Raw genomic sequence first — 14310 nt, forward strand, 5'->3', positions numbered from 1 at the left:
ATATTTGATAAAATTTCAAACTTTCACCTTCCATATGTTTTATTTACATTCTTGAGTCTTTCCACTGCTACACATCAGCAAATCCTATTCTAAAGCTACCATCAGTAGACTGTTGAGACAAACTCAAACATTACATTAGATTACATTATTACTTCAAACACCCTTCACACTAAAAGGTTTGATTCCTAAAATAAAGATCACATAAGCAAAAGCTACAGTTAGGTTACATATTTTACACACAAAAACATGCTATGTCATTGACCTGGGCTGTGGTGTTAACAATTTGTGGACAGAATACTGCTGGTGACAGGGGAGGTTAAAACCATAAGTGAGCTGTTATAGTAGTAGTCGTCGTAGAATAGCAGTAGCAATAGTAATAGCAGTGGAGGTACACGCTAAAATTATACAATCTTTCATTCAAGTACATGACGGATTTTAAAATATAATATAATAAATGTAATCCATACGCATAGTGCAAACTAACAATGAGGAAATTACACTGTCCGTATCTCGGCTCCACACACGACTAACAAGGTTTGAGTTAGGTAAGAATGAGGTCATCACACCGTCCTCGGAGCAAAAGACAATTGTCTCATTCTCATTGACCTTTGAAGAATTTGGCCAGTAGCTTTATGGAGAAACAGGTCAAATATATAAGTATACTGTGATTAGTGTGTCAAGGTTAGTGTGGTAATAGATTTGTGTCATGCTCTCACCAATGACCCATACATTCTGAATGAGTGTTCTGGTGAGAAATATGTCGTCTATGCGCAGGTGCCCCCTGTAATAAGAAGCTCGTAGGGAGGATCTCTGCTTCTGCGGCACAGCACAACACAAGCACACAGCATCCCCAACATCTAAAAGAAAGAGACGGTGTAGATGTCAGTTACAAATCCTCAGACAGTTTAAGGCCTTATGGTGCGGCATTTTTTTGCTCACGACTTCAGCAGTAAATCAGAAAATAAATAGGTTCGACAAATAAAATGTAAGCTTTCAGGGTGTGGAATTATGCTTAAATATAATCTTGCAGATCTTTGTCTCATCAAGTCACAAGTTCACTTGTGACAGCTGCAAACAAAATAACAAACTTATGTAAAGGTAAGAGGTAAACATGTTGCTCAACTTCAGATAGATTTACAACGGATAGAATAGATTTGTATTTACAATTTACAATAGAGCAGAGGAGCATATTTACAGTATATGTTTATACACCGTAATTGCTGCTGATTAGCACTTCCATCTGCACAGTACATGGTTTTTATACTCTGTGCAGTATGCAAGCAAAAGTGAATGAGGGAGTGTTTTCAAACAGATGTCAGATGAGGTCTGAAGAAAACGGAATCCATAAATCCGGTTTAATGGTGGCTAATTCTGAGATACAGACAATTTGAGGAGGAAAAAAATGATACCAATAAAAACAAATGTAAAAGCAGCTAAATGTCCATCACCTGCTACTCTTAACAGTCTGTTTACTTTACATACAAAGTAGAGAAGTCAAAAACATTTAAAGGGTAGCAACCCTTTAAATTATGCATGGAGTATGGGACTGTTCCATATAAATGCACACCCATTAACATTTGACCCAAACAAGTTCACACAATACAAAATAAAGCCATCGCTGCCAGGTAAATCTCTCTGTATTTCACAGTACACTGAGTTTTTAAATCTGGTGTCTGGTGAGAAATTACCACACTGACCAGATGAAAGCACACTGGGCATGCTCTATGGGCAGAGCATGCTCACTAGAGCCGAGCAGACTAACTTAGGGGTGTGCCCTAAACTAACTTGAATGGAAATGATTCAATCATGCAGCTCTTCGAGATTAGTAATTGTTATTTGACCAAATGCATCAAATTCTGATATTGAAACAAGTCAATTCGTGTGAGTTGTGTCACTCTAAATAATGTATCAACGGTTTTACAAATGAAAGGGTAGGAAATGAGTAGGCAGTATCGTGTGAGCACGTGTCAAAATTGTTTTTGTAATTACTCTCACGTTCAAAGGGGGAAGAAAAAAGTTCTGCAATGCAAGTTCTTTTTTTTTAATATCAAAAACTAGTTATGGTATATGGAACAAGGGTTAGAAGATAAATACCTGGATGGCAGCAAATGTCAGCGCAGTCCAGATGACATACATCATGATCTCCTTTAACTTCTTAACGACCAGAGCTTCACAACCCTACACACACACAGACACACACAATGTTCAAGTATATGAAACTAGGAGAAGTGATTCTATTTAGAAAAAAAGCTGTCTCTCGTATGACAACGTGACAAATTTAGAGGTTGTTTACTTCTTGGTAGAGATCTTCTGGATGATTAAGAGACCCTGTGCAGCTCCCGAAGTTAGCTTTGCAACAGCTGATTGGTACACTGTTGTTTTTTGATTGTTCATACCAGCGTGTGTGCTGCCAGTCTGAGTAATTGTGGATCCCACAACACTGAAGCTGAAACAAAAACAACAAAAAGTCAAGAGTCGTGTCAACTACTTACAAATAGGCACACAGGTGAAACAGCACCAGAGGCACGGGTGATAAAGGAAAAAGGATTTTGAGTCGTCACCTGTCTCTGAACGTAGTCGATGGCACGGCTCTGGGCATTGCTGTTGGTGCCGTTGTACTCATCGTAAACTTTCATGATAGAACTATTAACGTCCTCTTCCACCTGTTAAGAAGGGTGAGACTAAATATTTGTGGACACATCTCCACAGACGATCCAGACTAACATGGCAACAAACACAAGTGGATTATATCATTAAGGTATCAGTGGGTGACTGTCCAGGTGTTATCGGAGAGTGTCTGCTGTGTTACAAGTTAAATATCAAGAAAGGCTGAAAAAACAAACATGTACTGACTTGTATGTGACTGTCTCACCTTTGCTCTGGAAATATATCCGAGAACCACCACTGCCACTTCTGTCATGAAAACCAGCAGGAGAATGACGACAAACTGTGGATTAAATTTCAAGACTTAGGACAAACAGACACTTGTAAAAAGTGGGGTTGTCTGCCACTTTGGCCAGTTCAAGTTACCTTCTTTTTACTGAATAATGGATGCCTTGTGGTTTTGTGTTTCATCAAATGTGATAAATGAGGTGCTGTTTTACGGCCAGCCATATTTAAAATGTTAATGCTTTGTTACAATACACCCTGAAGTACCCTTTTTACTACTTACACTACTTTTTATTTGAAACTGAATTTGTAAACTGGTTCACCAACCGTTGTAAGGCCACAGTGGCTCTCTCTCACTGTAGCGCAGCATCCAATGAGCCCAATGATGAAGAGGAGGGCTCCGACTACAATGATAATCACTGCTGGGATGAGAGTGTACACGTCTTCAAAGAAGTGATCGTAGTCATCATATGTTATGAAGACGTAGGCTCCAACGTAGCACAGGATACCAGCAGCGGCCTGTGGGTGACAAAAACAAATATTTCACTCATTAGAGACTCAATACATTGCAATATATTATATTATTATTAGAATTATAATAGTAATTCCGTTTGTGTTGTTCAAATCTGCTTAACTGTATTTGTTTTTAAGTTGTGCTGTTACCTATCTCAGCCTTGACTCCCATGAAAAATAGATTTGTAATTCCAGTGGGGCCTTTTCCAGTTAAATAAAGGTTAAAATAAAAAGTAACAAAAGTTTGTTTTTCTTAAGTAATTTTTCCACTTTTAACGGTCTTGTTCCAGCTGCACCCCTGATAAACAAGGATAATATACAATAAGTTAGGGTTGTTTTTATTTAGCTGTTGTTCATTGTCCAAAATGCAACAGCAGTATATCATGAGTGACACTCCTCTTCCTCAGTTGTGTAAAGTAACTAAGTAGTTATCTTAGAGTATTTCTATTTGATGGTTCATTAAAATTATATTGACTTACATTCCAGAGAAACATACTGTACTTTCCACTAAAATAAATGTATTTAGCAGCCATAGTTACTTTGAAGAGTAATATTTTACACACTGCACATCATAATGTGGGATCAATTAATAAAAAGTTATGCATTAGATTCAACGGCCCTAAAGTGTGTGCATCAGCCATAATAATGCAATTATACAGTCAATACCTGCACACCTATATCACTAATGTAAATGTAGGCTACTTCATACTTTAAATGCACATGGCTGATAACACATTTATAATTTTTTTACTTAGTTGTATTTCATTTAAACTGTAATTATCAGTAAACAAAGGATCTGAATACTGACTGGAACTGCAGACCAAACTGGACCAAAGCAAAATGGAAAAATGTATAGGAAACATTTATTTTTGAACTGGCTCCGCTGTCTTCAGTTGTTTTTTAAGCAACGATCAACATTTTTTTTTTTTTTTTTTTTGCTGAATCATATTCTCTGCTGCTCGGTGGATGAATCTACTCCACGAAGGCGCAGAGGGGAAGCCGAGAGGGGAAACCGAGAGGGGGGCCTCAAAAAGTGATAGTTTAACTTCCGCGAGCTTACACAGCAAACGAAGGGTCCTTTATTTTTGAAAATGTGATCAAATGTAGTTTACATAACGACTTGTCAACAGGAATTCCCAAACCGTGTCTCTGGGGGAATGTCTCTCCCTCCGCCTGCTCAAACTAATCCCTCTGGTGAAACCGAGGTCGGCCGCCCCAACTAGCTTAGCAAGCGCGTGGCCTGTGGCGCACCTCTAAAACGGGCATAAAACCTTCAAACTTACCCAGAATATCAGGTTCAGGAAGACCAGGACCGTCTTCGACGACGTGATGCCGCACTTCCCCATCTTCAACACGGTAGCTGAACGCTGTTCGTGCCGGGAAACAACGCAAGTTTCTACTCGGGCATGCCACCACTCTCACTCCATTTACACCCCGACTCTGCGCTGCTGGTGCGCACAGCGCCACCGACATAACCCGAATGACAACAACAAACCCTCCAGAAACACCCCCCCCCCCCCCCAAAAAAATCTACTACCAAAAAAAAAATTGTGAAAATAATTCGCCTGATTACCAGAATATTCTGTACGCATTATTTGTTTTCTATTTGCCGACGATTAGCTTGTATTTGTAATTATGTGAAAAATAAGAAATATAGGTTAGAAGTTAATTCAAATTGCATTGGGAGTGCTTTGCTGTCATCTGGAGGTATATATATATATATATATATATAACTTGATTCTTAAGCGTCCCACATGCATAAAACATTTATAGTATCAGTTCCAGTATGGGATTACAAGTCAGGTTACGTGACCTAAAAAAAAAAATACAAAAGGAAATCTAGAATCAGGTAATCAGATCATTTTGTCTCTAGACCTGGAAACACATGCATTTAAAATGAGGACGAATATAAATAAGCCTTGTGTAAAGCTCTGGATCACTTTCAAAGTGAAGAACCCAAACACCTTGTGAGACAGATACATTCAAAGCATCATTTACACATAGCTTAAATGATAACAATTTCATTTAATAGTGTAATAAACCTTGTCCCATAAGTGAGGTGTAGCGAGCCCGAGCACGATGTTTACCGTGTGCACAATTCAAGGAGTCCAAAGCCAGAAGTTAAGCAGGAAATAACAATCTTTATTATGACAAATGTATAAGAGGACACAGCGTTACACAGGTAGTCCGAGACTTAAACGTCCCCCCCTAATAAAGTCCTTCAATACATGGCTCCTTTTGTGTGTAAAGGAAAATATCTGAATTTGAAAAAACAAGCACAGACACATTAAAGCAAAGGTCTATATCTAGTCGCTCCCAGTTATGCAATAGCCTAATCCATGGCAGAGAAGCTGAAATCGGTATGTGTGCCAAAGATTTTGTCCCAATGACTGAAGTGCGGTGCAAAGTTGGTGTTGGGTTTCTGATGGTGCACATCATGTTTGCTGGGCCCTCCATAGATGCCGAGCGGTGTCACACGGGACGTGGACCAGGGGAAGTCATAGCCACAGCGGTCCTCTATAGAAACATAGACATGGACTACCACGAAGGCCCACGTGGTGAGCAGATGACATCTCAGGATCACAGGATTCAGGGTGGTCCAAAAGCCCACCGTGACCAGCTCCCAGCCGCCAAGACACTGAGCGGCAAGAGCAAAAGGGGGGGGGGGGGTAATTGTGGTGGATGGCGTGGAAGGTGACGTACAGCCAGCGGATCCTGTGATGGAGCAGGTGCCAAATGAAGTACTGGAAGTCAAAGAGCAGCAGATTTCCTGCGATCCCCCGGCAATCAGCTCCAGCAGGGACGGAGCCTGGTCCGGCAGGTCCGCAGGCGGCCTCCATGCCCACTGGGCCACTGATGCCGGGAGCACAAGGAACACATGGTTGTACGAGGTTGACACCTGCACAAGTGCGACAGCGCAGAGGCTGTTGGCCGACGGCCTGGCTGCATCTTGAATTGCTGCACGCAGGCCCACCTGTCTCCCATGATGTCACAAACAAGGAAAGGCAGGCCGATTACAAAGTAGGAAGAGACGGTCGGCACAACGGGGAAGAGAGGAGATGTCAAATAGTCGCTGTAGTTGAGCCTCGGGGGGTCCCACAGAGGTTGCAGCGAAGAGTTTTTCCCCAACCAAACATCTGGCCTGGTGTCTGCAACATCCCATCCTGAAGCAGAGATCACAAGGAACATCTGAGGAATGTGGACCCGTCAGCCAGAAACGGCAGCGTTAACACTTTATCACATCAGGGTGCTGCTTCTTTGCTCTCTCTGGTATCAAGTGACACCCAGGGGCTACAAATTATTCATACACCTCAGGTGTAAAGAATTTAAAAAGAGAGACAACAGGAATGTATTTAATTAAGAGGAAGTCACATGAAAGACATGGAGGTCACTCTTTTTTTTTTTTTTTTATAAAACAAACAAACAAAGTATGAATATAAATATACAGGTCTCACAGAAACCCCTATATTCAGTCTGCACAATATTTGGTGGAAAATATGTGAAGTGAAAATGATTCTTTTTAATGTTTAGTGAGCAAATCCAGTTGTCTTTAGGTAACTTTGATTCATGTTTGGTTATATTTCCATTTTTAAAATTTTTTTTTTTCAAAAACTATCAAACCTGTTATTAATTATTCAGATGTCAGAGGTTTTGCTACAGGAAACCTGTTGTAGGTGCACTGAGAAAAATGGACAGAAGTTCAGTAGATGGAGTTTGCTGGATCTTTTCAGAAGTCCCCCCCCCCCCCCCCCGGTACTTCAATGAGCCTATTATACCTGTTTGATCTGAAACTCAAAAGGCTCCAGAGCAGCTTCTTATTGGGCTTTGTGGTGTTATTGTTTTCCGGGTTTAAAAATTAACTTTTGAACCTCAGCTTTTATAGCCAACATGGATGATAAGTCTTTTAAATCCTTAAAGAAATGGAAATTCGAAAAACAAAAAGATGACGTGGGGACACTGAAAGCTGCTCAGTGAACCATGTGCCGAGCGACTTTTGAACCTCCCAGACTGCGGAGGGCGACAAAACTACATTTCATTTCATTTCGGTGCGCAACAGAAGACCTTTGGACATCCCGTGACTAAAATATCCGTTAACATAGTGGTGTCGTCTGGCTCAACCGAGGAACCAGATTGTTACCCCCCAAATGATTCAGTACCTTTCGTCGCATGTAATGACGTAAAGCCGCAACGCCTCCACCCAGGAAGACTGCAAATCGCGTTGACGGTGATTTCCGCTGACAGGTTGTAGTTAAAGCCCACAGTTAACGCTTGTTGTTGTGTTTTTTTTTTTTTTTTAACTCCTGTGGTCTTCTCCTCACACGGAATAAACCTTTGCACGGACGTTTGTGGGTATTTGAGGTAATGTCATCTTTCCACAATAACTCAGTTGATCTGAATGAAGTGACACCAACATTAGAATTACAGTTTCACGACTGTCAGTAAAGTTGAGGTAACTTACTAAGTAGATGGGCGACGTTCATCTTACCCTACTACTAAGACCAGTCTACATATAATTCCAACAAAACATTTTACTCCCACTTATATTTCACGTCATCATTCATGTGACGTAATCAAAAGGTAAATCAAATTTTTTAAAAAAAGTCCATCTGATTACTTGTTACTTTCTTTACTTTCTCGAGTATTTACATTTGAGTTTACTTTATACTTAAGATATTACTATATCTTATTATTATAATAGTAAATGAAGTACATACCGCTGCATAAGAGGTGTAACAAGTAACTGTATTCATTTTTTTCAGGTATTGATAACAATGGAGGAAGGTGAACCAGAGCCAGTTCCACATCCACATCCGCAGCAGCAGCAGCAGCTGTGCCGCTTCTTCTCTCAAGGAAAACATTGCAATTTTGGGAAGAAATGTAGATTTCTACACGTGAGAGATGATGCCAAAGCTCATGAGAAGAAACCTGTCAGGACCCCCGACCTGTCAGACGCCGCACCTCCAAACTCCCAGAGCCATGGTGGAGATGGGGGCCACGGAGCACCTGCCTCTAATAACACCAGGGCCGCCCCGGCAGCCGCCCGCCGCCCGTGTCGCTACTTTATCTCAGGCCACTGCACCATGGAGGACAGATGTCGCTTCTGGCATCCACCACAGTTCCCCACAGAGGATGACCTGCCTGTTCCTGGCATTCAAACAAGAGCCGCCGCACCGAGGATTGTACCAGTAACCCGCCCCGGCGCCCTGCAAGAGGTGAAGCTGTGCGACATGACCGAGGATATCGCCAAGCACCTGCAAGACACGGAGATCAAGCAGCTGCAGAAGCGTTTCCCCAAAGACCAGCTGATCATTCAGGAGCGAAGTGATGGCAAAGTAACTTATTATAGGGTGACTGTGGGGGCCACTGATCCAGATTGGGTAAACACCTTTCTCCTCTTATACCTTGAGGGCCGAGCAGGAAGATCCACGCACATTTCACTTCTACGATACTTTACAGCTCAGTTATAACTTGTGAACCTGAACAAGTCCTTCCTTACGTTGACCCAAACAGACCAAGACTGTAGTGATGTCATACAGTGACAAATACTGAAACCTAAATACTATCTAGGATCATTTTAGTTTGATAGTGTGCTTTTAATTGGCACAAGGTAATCTGAGAATTATATCCATAAAGCTGCACCAGAGATTGAGCTAATTGCTTAACATCTGGTGTGCAAGGTTTGTTTTTAACAAGTAATTCAAGAGTTGCCACTTCCTTATGACTAGGGTAAGCCACACAGGGTAAACCATAGCAACACATTCGACCGAAGAATTGTGCACCTGCATGTCAGAACTATCAATTCACCTGATCAGCCTGAAAACTGTGTTTTTTTCTGATGATTATCAATATCTTATCTCACGCTTTTCATGCTTTGACACCTCTATTTGATGACTGTTATTTTGCATTTTGTTATTTTGATTTACAGCCTTTTGATCTGAAAGAAATTGATATCATGGTGAGCTTCCCTGGCAATTACCCCCAAGAGGTAAAGACCACTGCTTCCGCTTACAGTGCAGTTCTTTACTACTATATATAATAAATGGTTAGCATGGGAAAAAAAGTTTCTCATCACCTTGTTATATTTTCCTCAGATTTTTACCTTGGATATACCACTGGACCAGGATCTGCCACCACTAATGGGAAGGTAAAAGCAACCTACAGATTATTTGAACGTGTCAATGGCATTGACAGCAGCTACGGTCACTTTAAATCACTCATTAAATCTCTGGCTCCATAGACATGTGCAGCAAGCATCACTGGAATGGCTTCAAGCCAAGCATGCAACCAATCAGCTTCTGGGAAAGGTAGAACTGCTTTTCCGGCCTTTTCTTCGCTGGCTAGATCGCAGCCTGGAGAGACTGTTCACCGAAGGAGCCAGGCAGGTGAGAGGGCAACCTGCATGAACAGCATTGTGAATTGTGTTTTTTTTCCCCTTTTGAATATACAACAACAACAACAAAAATGACATTGTTTGATTTGATCTTTTTCAGTTGAAAAAAGACATTGATTTAGAAAAAGCTGGACTGCAGTTCATACCATATCAGGAGCTCCAGGCAACAGCAGGTGAAACATCTGACTCCGCCTCTGATGCTGCGGCCGTGGATACACACGAGGATACCTGCAATGCAGGAGAAGTTAAAAACACGGAAAAAGAGAGGCCAGGTGAGGGAGAAAAGTTAGTGCAGCAGGAGAGTCTGGACTGTGATGAAGGGCAGCAGCAAGAGGAAGCAAGTCATCTGGTGGAGAACATAAAGATCCGTGACCCCCGCAGAGGCACAGAGGTGAAGCTGCTGGGGCTGAGGTTGGGAGAGAACACAGCTACAGTGGTCGCCCAACAGATTACTGTTTGTCTTCAGTGTAACAGGTGAGGACAATGAACAAGCACATGATAACTGATGGGTATTACCAGAGATCTGATGCCTCTATGTGCCGTCCACAGGTGTAAGGTAACTGCCGACCTGACGCTCACTGGAAGGGCCCCCTGCTTAGCTCAGTGTGAAAAGTGTAATGCAAGCATAAATGCTGCGTTCAGGCCCTGCATGCTCCACCATTACAGCGACGTCCTGGGTTACTTGGACCTCCACAACGCTGCACCTGCTGACCTCGTGCTTCAGGACTGTGATCTCATTGTTGGCTGCCTCAGCTGCTCCCACGAAGGCCACGTGCCGGTGAGGAAACGTGTCCTGCTTACACACCGCACATCGGTTTTGCGTGAATATCCACGCTGTGAAATGTCTTCAGAGATATCTGAAATTGATCTGAGTGAGCTCTGACTTTCTCTGAGATCTTTTTTTTTGGCCTGTTTTCTTACCAGAACCTTTTCTACGGGCAAACAAAGGAGTTCAACTGTGAACAATGCCACAGCCAACTCAGCATCCTGACAGAGAGCACAAGATTTCAGTACATCCAGTCTCGAACCATCAAAACAGGTCACCTACATTTGCAATCAAAGGGATCAGCAAAGGCTTTAAATCTCAGAACGACCCACTGCCACACTTGGCTTTTCAATTAATCTTTCATCACATTGTTATAAAAGAAAATGGCTGCACAAGGCGACCTGACAGCCAAGTGGTTTGGCTGCAAACCACATGAGGTTTATGCATCTGGTTGGGCCATTTCCTGCATATCACTCACCTGATCTCGTTCCACATTTCCTGCCTCTCTCTAACTGTCTGTTAAATAAAGGTCAAAAAGTAAAAAATATAGCTTAGAAATTAAAGCTATACGGTGCATAAAGAACTTTAAATATGAGCAATGTAAACAGACCAAAAAGGCCAATATAATGTCAGTTTTTTTTCCCTCATTTGTACAGGTTCAAATGCTGTTAATTGCAAGATGATAAGAGATCCTGCTGTGCAAAAGGGAAAGCCATTACCAGAAAAAGGAACGTGCAAACATTACAAACAGAGCCATCGTTGGCTAAGGTACCGTCCTCGCTGTGACCTTTCTCATTTCACATGTCTAGTATACTAGCTTTGAGAGAAACATGCAGAAGTAGGTGAACGCTTTGCACCCATGTTCTCAGGTTTCCCTGCTGTGGCCGGGTTTACCCCTGTGATGTGTGCCATGACGAGAACCAAGACCATCCCATGGAGCTCGCCACCAGGATGATTTGCGGCTTCTGTGCCAAAGAACAGGTGAACTATTCGATTTATATTGCATTGTGTTAGATAAAGGTCAGTGTACCAGCTCCCTGCCAACTTCCGCTGTGTTCATTCACATGAAAACACCAGAAAAGTGACAATAAAAGATCTCAAAACCGTCATATTTTGTTCGCTAAGACTCAGCATTTTACTCCTCAATTCAATTCTAAGCTGCATGATTTTACCTTCATTTTAATCATTCATTTCTAACAGAAAAGTTTAAAGTGGAAAATCCTTTCAAATTTTGCACACGTGAAACTCTTGAGCAAATATCTTCACACCTTGCCCCTTTGGCTGGACAGTGACAGCAGGATCAGCCCTATAAAGCCCTATAGAGTGTTTAAAGTTTCACAACCAGCCCAGTGCCTTTGACGCATCAATGCATAAGGTTAGACTTTGCCTCAGAATGGAAACAGTTCTGAACGTAATCCACACTGTGTGGATTCTTTGTCGCAGCCATACGGCAACGGAAAGCCCTGCATCAGCTGTGGCAGCATGATGACTCGAGGAGCACGCACCAGCCACTGGGAGGGAGGACTGGGATGTAGGAACAAAGTCAAAATGAGCAGGTACATCTACCTGATGACACTGAGGTCCACGTTCTGCTGTGTTTATACACGGTAGTGGAAGAAACATTTTTATTCACCGAAAACGATTGACATTTCTTTCAGAGGTTCAGAGGTTAAGAGCTTGTTTCTTCTTTCTCCTCAGAAATGATCGACAAAAATATGCCAACACCAACAAAACGGTTTCCAGGAAGGTAGCCGGTGACAAGAAGTAGTTGGTGAAGAAGAGCTTTGCTGCACCGACGAGTAAACAAATGAACAGATTATGATATACAAACCGTGATTTCAATGAAATTGTCCATTTCTACAATAAATGATGTTATGATCATTCAGTGTGTTCTCTGACTTTGTACGCTTTTGGCTCATCAAAACTAAACATCAAAACTGTTAAGTTTGAATTCACAGCTTTGCTGTTTAGCTATTTCAATAGAGATCTATCTAAAAATCTATAGACCACATTTTCATCCATCAACATCTAAATTCTATAGATAACTGAAATGATTCACTTTTGTATGCTATGAGAGAATTGTCATCAGCAGTAAAATAAGTGAAGATTTTGTGGTATAAGAGGTTGAGAAATAAAAAAAAATCTTATAAGAATAAGAAAACAGATATTTGGGTCAGACTTCACGTTTACAAAAGTGTTTTTGCCCTCCTTCCTTGGATGCATTAAAATGGTTAACCTTGCACCGTCTGATACCCGTCTCGGACTTATGGTTTGGCCGTGTCCTGTGCATGTTCTTGAACGGGTTTGTTAATCTTCTTGTAAGGCTGTTTTTTGTCTGACATTGAGGTGCTGAAAACAAAAGTAGCTGCTGGTCTGACTGAGTGCAAAGCCCCTTCAGTTGAAGTCCTATAAAAGGCTGGGTCTTTATCCTGGACTTGCAGCAGCAGCACCTTCAGCAGTACCACAGCAAGATGTTGAACATCAGTGAGCAGCCCCTGGAGTTCCTGCCCTCGAGGGCATCGGACCATCTCCTGCAGCCATTCTGGGATTATTTGCTTTTTCACCACATGCCTCTCATTTCGTCTCCTTTCTTCCCCGTCCTAATCGCCTTTTGCAGTTATTTCATCTTCAGTGTACCTTTTTCTGTGCTGGACCTATTGGGAGAAAGGGTGCCTTATTTCCACCAGTACAAGATCCAACCAGACAGGCAGCCCACGCTGGAAATGATGGCCAGGAGCTTCTTGACAGCGGTCTATAACCACGTCTTCTTTGTGCTACCAGCCGTAATTTTCAGCATGTCCATACTGCTCGCGCCAACACTGCCACAGAACGCTCCAACTGTGTGCGAGTTATTTGTTGAGGGACTGGCTATACTGCTCCTCTTTGACACTCAGTACTTTGTTTGGCATTACATACATCATAAGAACTCCCAGCTCTACCGCTGGATCCATTCAGCCCACATGGCACCTTTCTCCTGGTATACTGAGCTGCTCAGCATCCCAGAACTGATGACAGTGGGACTGTGGAGCAGCCAGAATCCAATTCTTTTGAAGTGTCACCCACTGACCGCATGGATCTTCACAGTTTTCAGCATCTGGATGTCAGTGGAGGATCACATAAGCTACGACCTGCCATGGACCCTGAACAACCTGGTGCCTTTTGGACTGCTGGGTGGTGCACCGGCTCATGATATGCACCGCCAGAAGCCAAGCACTAACTACGCTCCTTACTTCAGCCACTGGGACAGAATATTTGGCACCGCCGTCCCTTTGAAGAAAAAAACTCTGAAACGATAGGGACAAGTGAAGACAAACCTGTAAATACAAATAATTATTTTTTTGCATATATAAGAACATCATTCATTTTTTCCCTTTGTAAAATACCTTATTTATCCTTAACTGCTGTCTCTGCTGGTATTTATATTCAACAACTTTCTCAATGGATGCCCTTTGTAAAATACAACAGTTGAAATGTGTATGTTTTTGGCTTTTCATTCAATAAAAGAATTGTGTTTACAAACAAATCTGGCACTATTGTTTAAATGAGCACCTAAATTCTAGTTTCTAGATATTTGAAAAGTTCCAGTCTGGCTTTCGTCCTCACCATAGTACTGAAACAGCACTAGTTAAAGCTGTAAATGACCCGAGAATGAACATGAATGACAATAAACTCTCACAACATCTTTATTGACAGATTACAGAACTGCGTTGGCCTCTCTGGATCAGTTTTAGACTGGTTTAGGACCCGTCTG

The 14310-nt window shown here is 42.0% G+C and overlaps 4 protein-coding genes across 4 annotated transcripts; 2 read left to right on the top strand and 2 right to left on the bottom strand.

The window, feature by feature from the left end:
- Positions 1 to 3: 3 nt before the first annotated feature.
- Positions 4 to 4885, bottom strand: tspan3a (tetraspanin 3a). Its single transcript, XM_069708681.1, has 7 exons — positions 4686 to 4885; positions 3217 to 3408; positions 2873 to 2947; positions 2562 to 2663; positions 2294 to 2446; positions 2095 to 2178; positions 4 to 857 (listed from the first exon to the last, which is right to left on the bottom strand). The coding sequence occupies exons 1-7, from the start codon at positions 4746 to 4748 to the stop codon at positions 765 to 767; spliced, it is 762 nt and encodes a 253-aa protein (XP_069564782.1). The 5' UTR covers positions 4749 to 4885; the 3' UTR covers positions 4 to 764.
- Positions 4886 to 5587: 702 nt separating this feature from the next.
- ch25hl1.2 (cholesterol 25-hydroxylase like 1, tandem duplicate 2) lies at positions 5588 to 7883 on the bottom strand. Its single transcript, XM_069708726.1, is given in 5 exon segments — positions 5588 to 6067; positions 6069 to 6182; positions 6185 to 6315; positions 6318 to 6566; positions 7862 to 7883. Coding segments are annotated over 5 exon segments (849 nt in total). The 3' UTR covers positions 5588 to 5734.
- On the top strand, positions 7459 to 12440 carry LOC138626807 (uncharacterized). Its single transcript, XM_069708723.1, has 12 exons — positions 7459 to 7761; positions 8163 to 8780; positions 9329 to 9388; positions 9495 to 9547; positions 9641 to 9785; positions 9894 to 10267; positions 10343 to 10571; positions 10718 to 10832; positions 11216 to 11327; positions 11429 to 11540; positions 12003 to 12115; positions 12258 to 12440. Exons 2-12 carry the CDS (start codon positions 8175 to 8177, stop codon positions 12325 to 12327), a joined length of 1989 nt encoding a protein of 662 aa, XP_069564824.1. The 5' UTR covers positions 7459 to 7761; positions 8163 to 8174; the 3' UTR covers positions 12328 to 12440.
- A 574-nt stretch (positions 12441 to 13014) lies between these two features.
- ch25hl1.1 (cholesterol 25-hydroxylase like 1, tandem duplicate 1) lies at positions 13015 to 13871 on the top strand. The gene has a single exon (XM_069708724.1). It carries the CDS (start codon positions 13031 to 13033, stop codon positions 13853 to 13855), a length of 825 nt encoding a protein of 274 aa, XP_069564825.1. The 5' UTR covers positions 13015 to 13030; the 3' UTR covers positions 13856 to 13871.
- The last annotated feature ends 439 nt before the right edge of the window (positions 13872 to 14310 follow it).

Source organism: Brachyistius frenatus, unplaced genomic scaffold (assembly GCF_029030835.1).
Source record: "Brachyistius frenatus isolate BFR_SWC_R1_liver_20210118 unplaced genomic scaffold, ASM2903083v1 Contig_77, whole genome shotgun sequence".
NCBI classification, from domain to species: Eukaryota; Metazoa; Chordata; class Actinopteri; family Embiotocidae; genus Brachyistius; species Brachyistius frenatus.

Bases quoted from the DNA above. Each gene is read 5' to 3' on its own strand.
- LOC138626807 (XM_069708723.1), top strand. From the start codon at position 8,175: ATGGAGGAAGGTGAACCAGAGCCAGTTCCACATCCACATCCGCAGCAG. The intron at 9,548-9,640 runs GTAAAAGCAACC...CTGGCTCCATAG, and splicing joins CTGCCACCACTAATGGGAAG to ACATGTGCAGCAAGCATCAC. The intron at 10,833-11,215 runs GTCACCTACATT...TCATTTGTACAG, and splicing joins GTCTCGAACCATCAAAACAG to GTTCAAATGCTGTTAATTGC.
- tspan3a (XM_069708681.1), bottom strand. From the start codon at position 4,748: ATGGGGAAGTGCGGCATCACGTCGTCGAAGACGGTCCTGGTCTTCCTG. The intron at 2,664-2,872 runs GTGAGACAGTCA...CCTTCTTAACAG, and splicing joins GATATATTTCCAGAGCAAAG to GTGGAAGAGGACGTTAATAG. The intron at 2,179-2,293 runs GTAAACAACCTC...GTGTGTGTGTAG, and splicing joins CAGAAGATCTCTACCAAGAA to GGTTGTGAAGCTCTGGTCGT.
- ch25hl1.1 (XM_069708724.1), top strand. From the start codon at position 13,031: ATGTTGAACATCAGTGAGCAGCCCCTGGAGTTCCTGCCCTCGAGGGCA.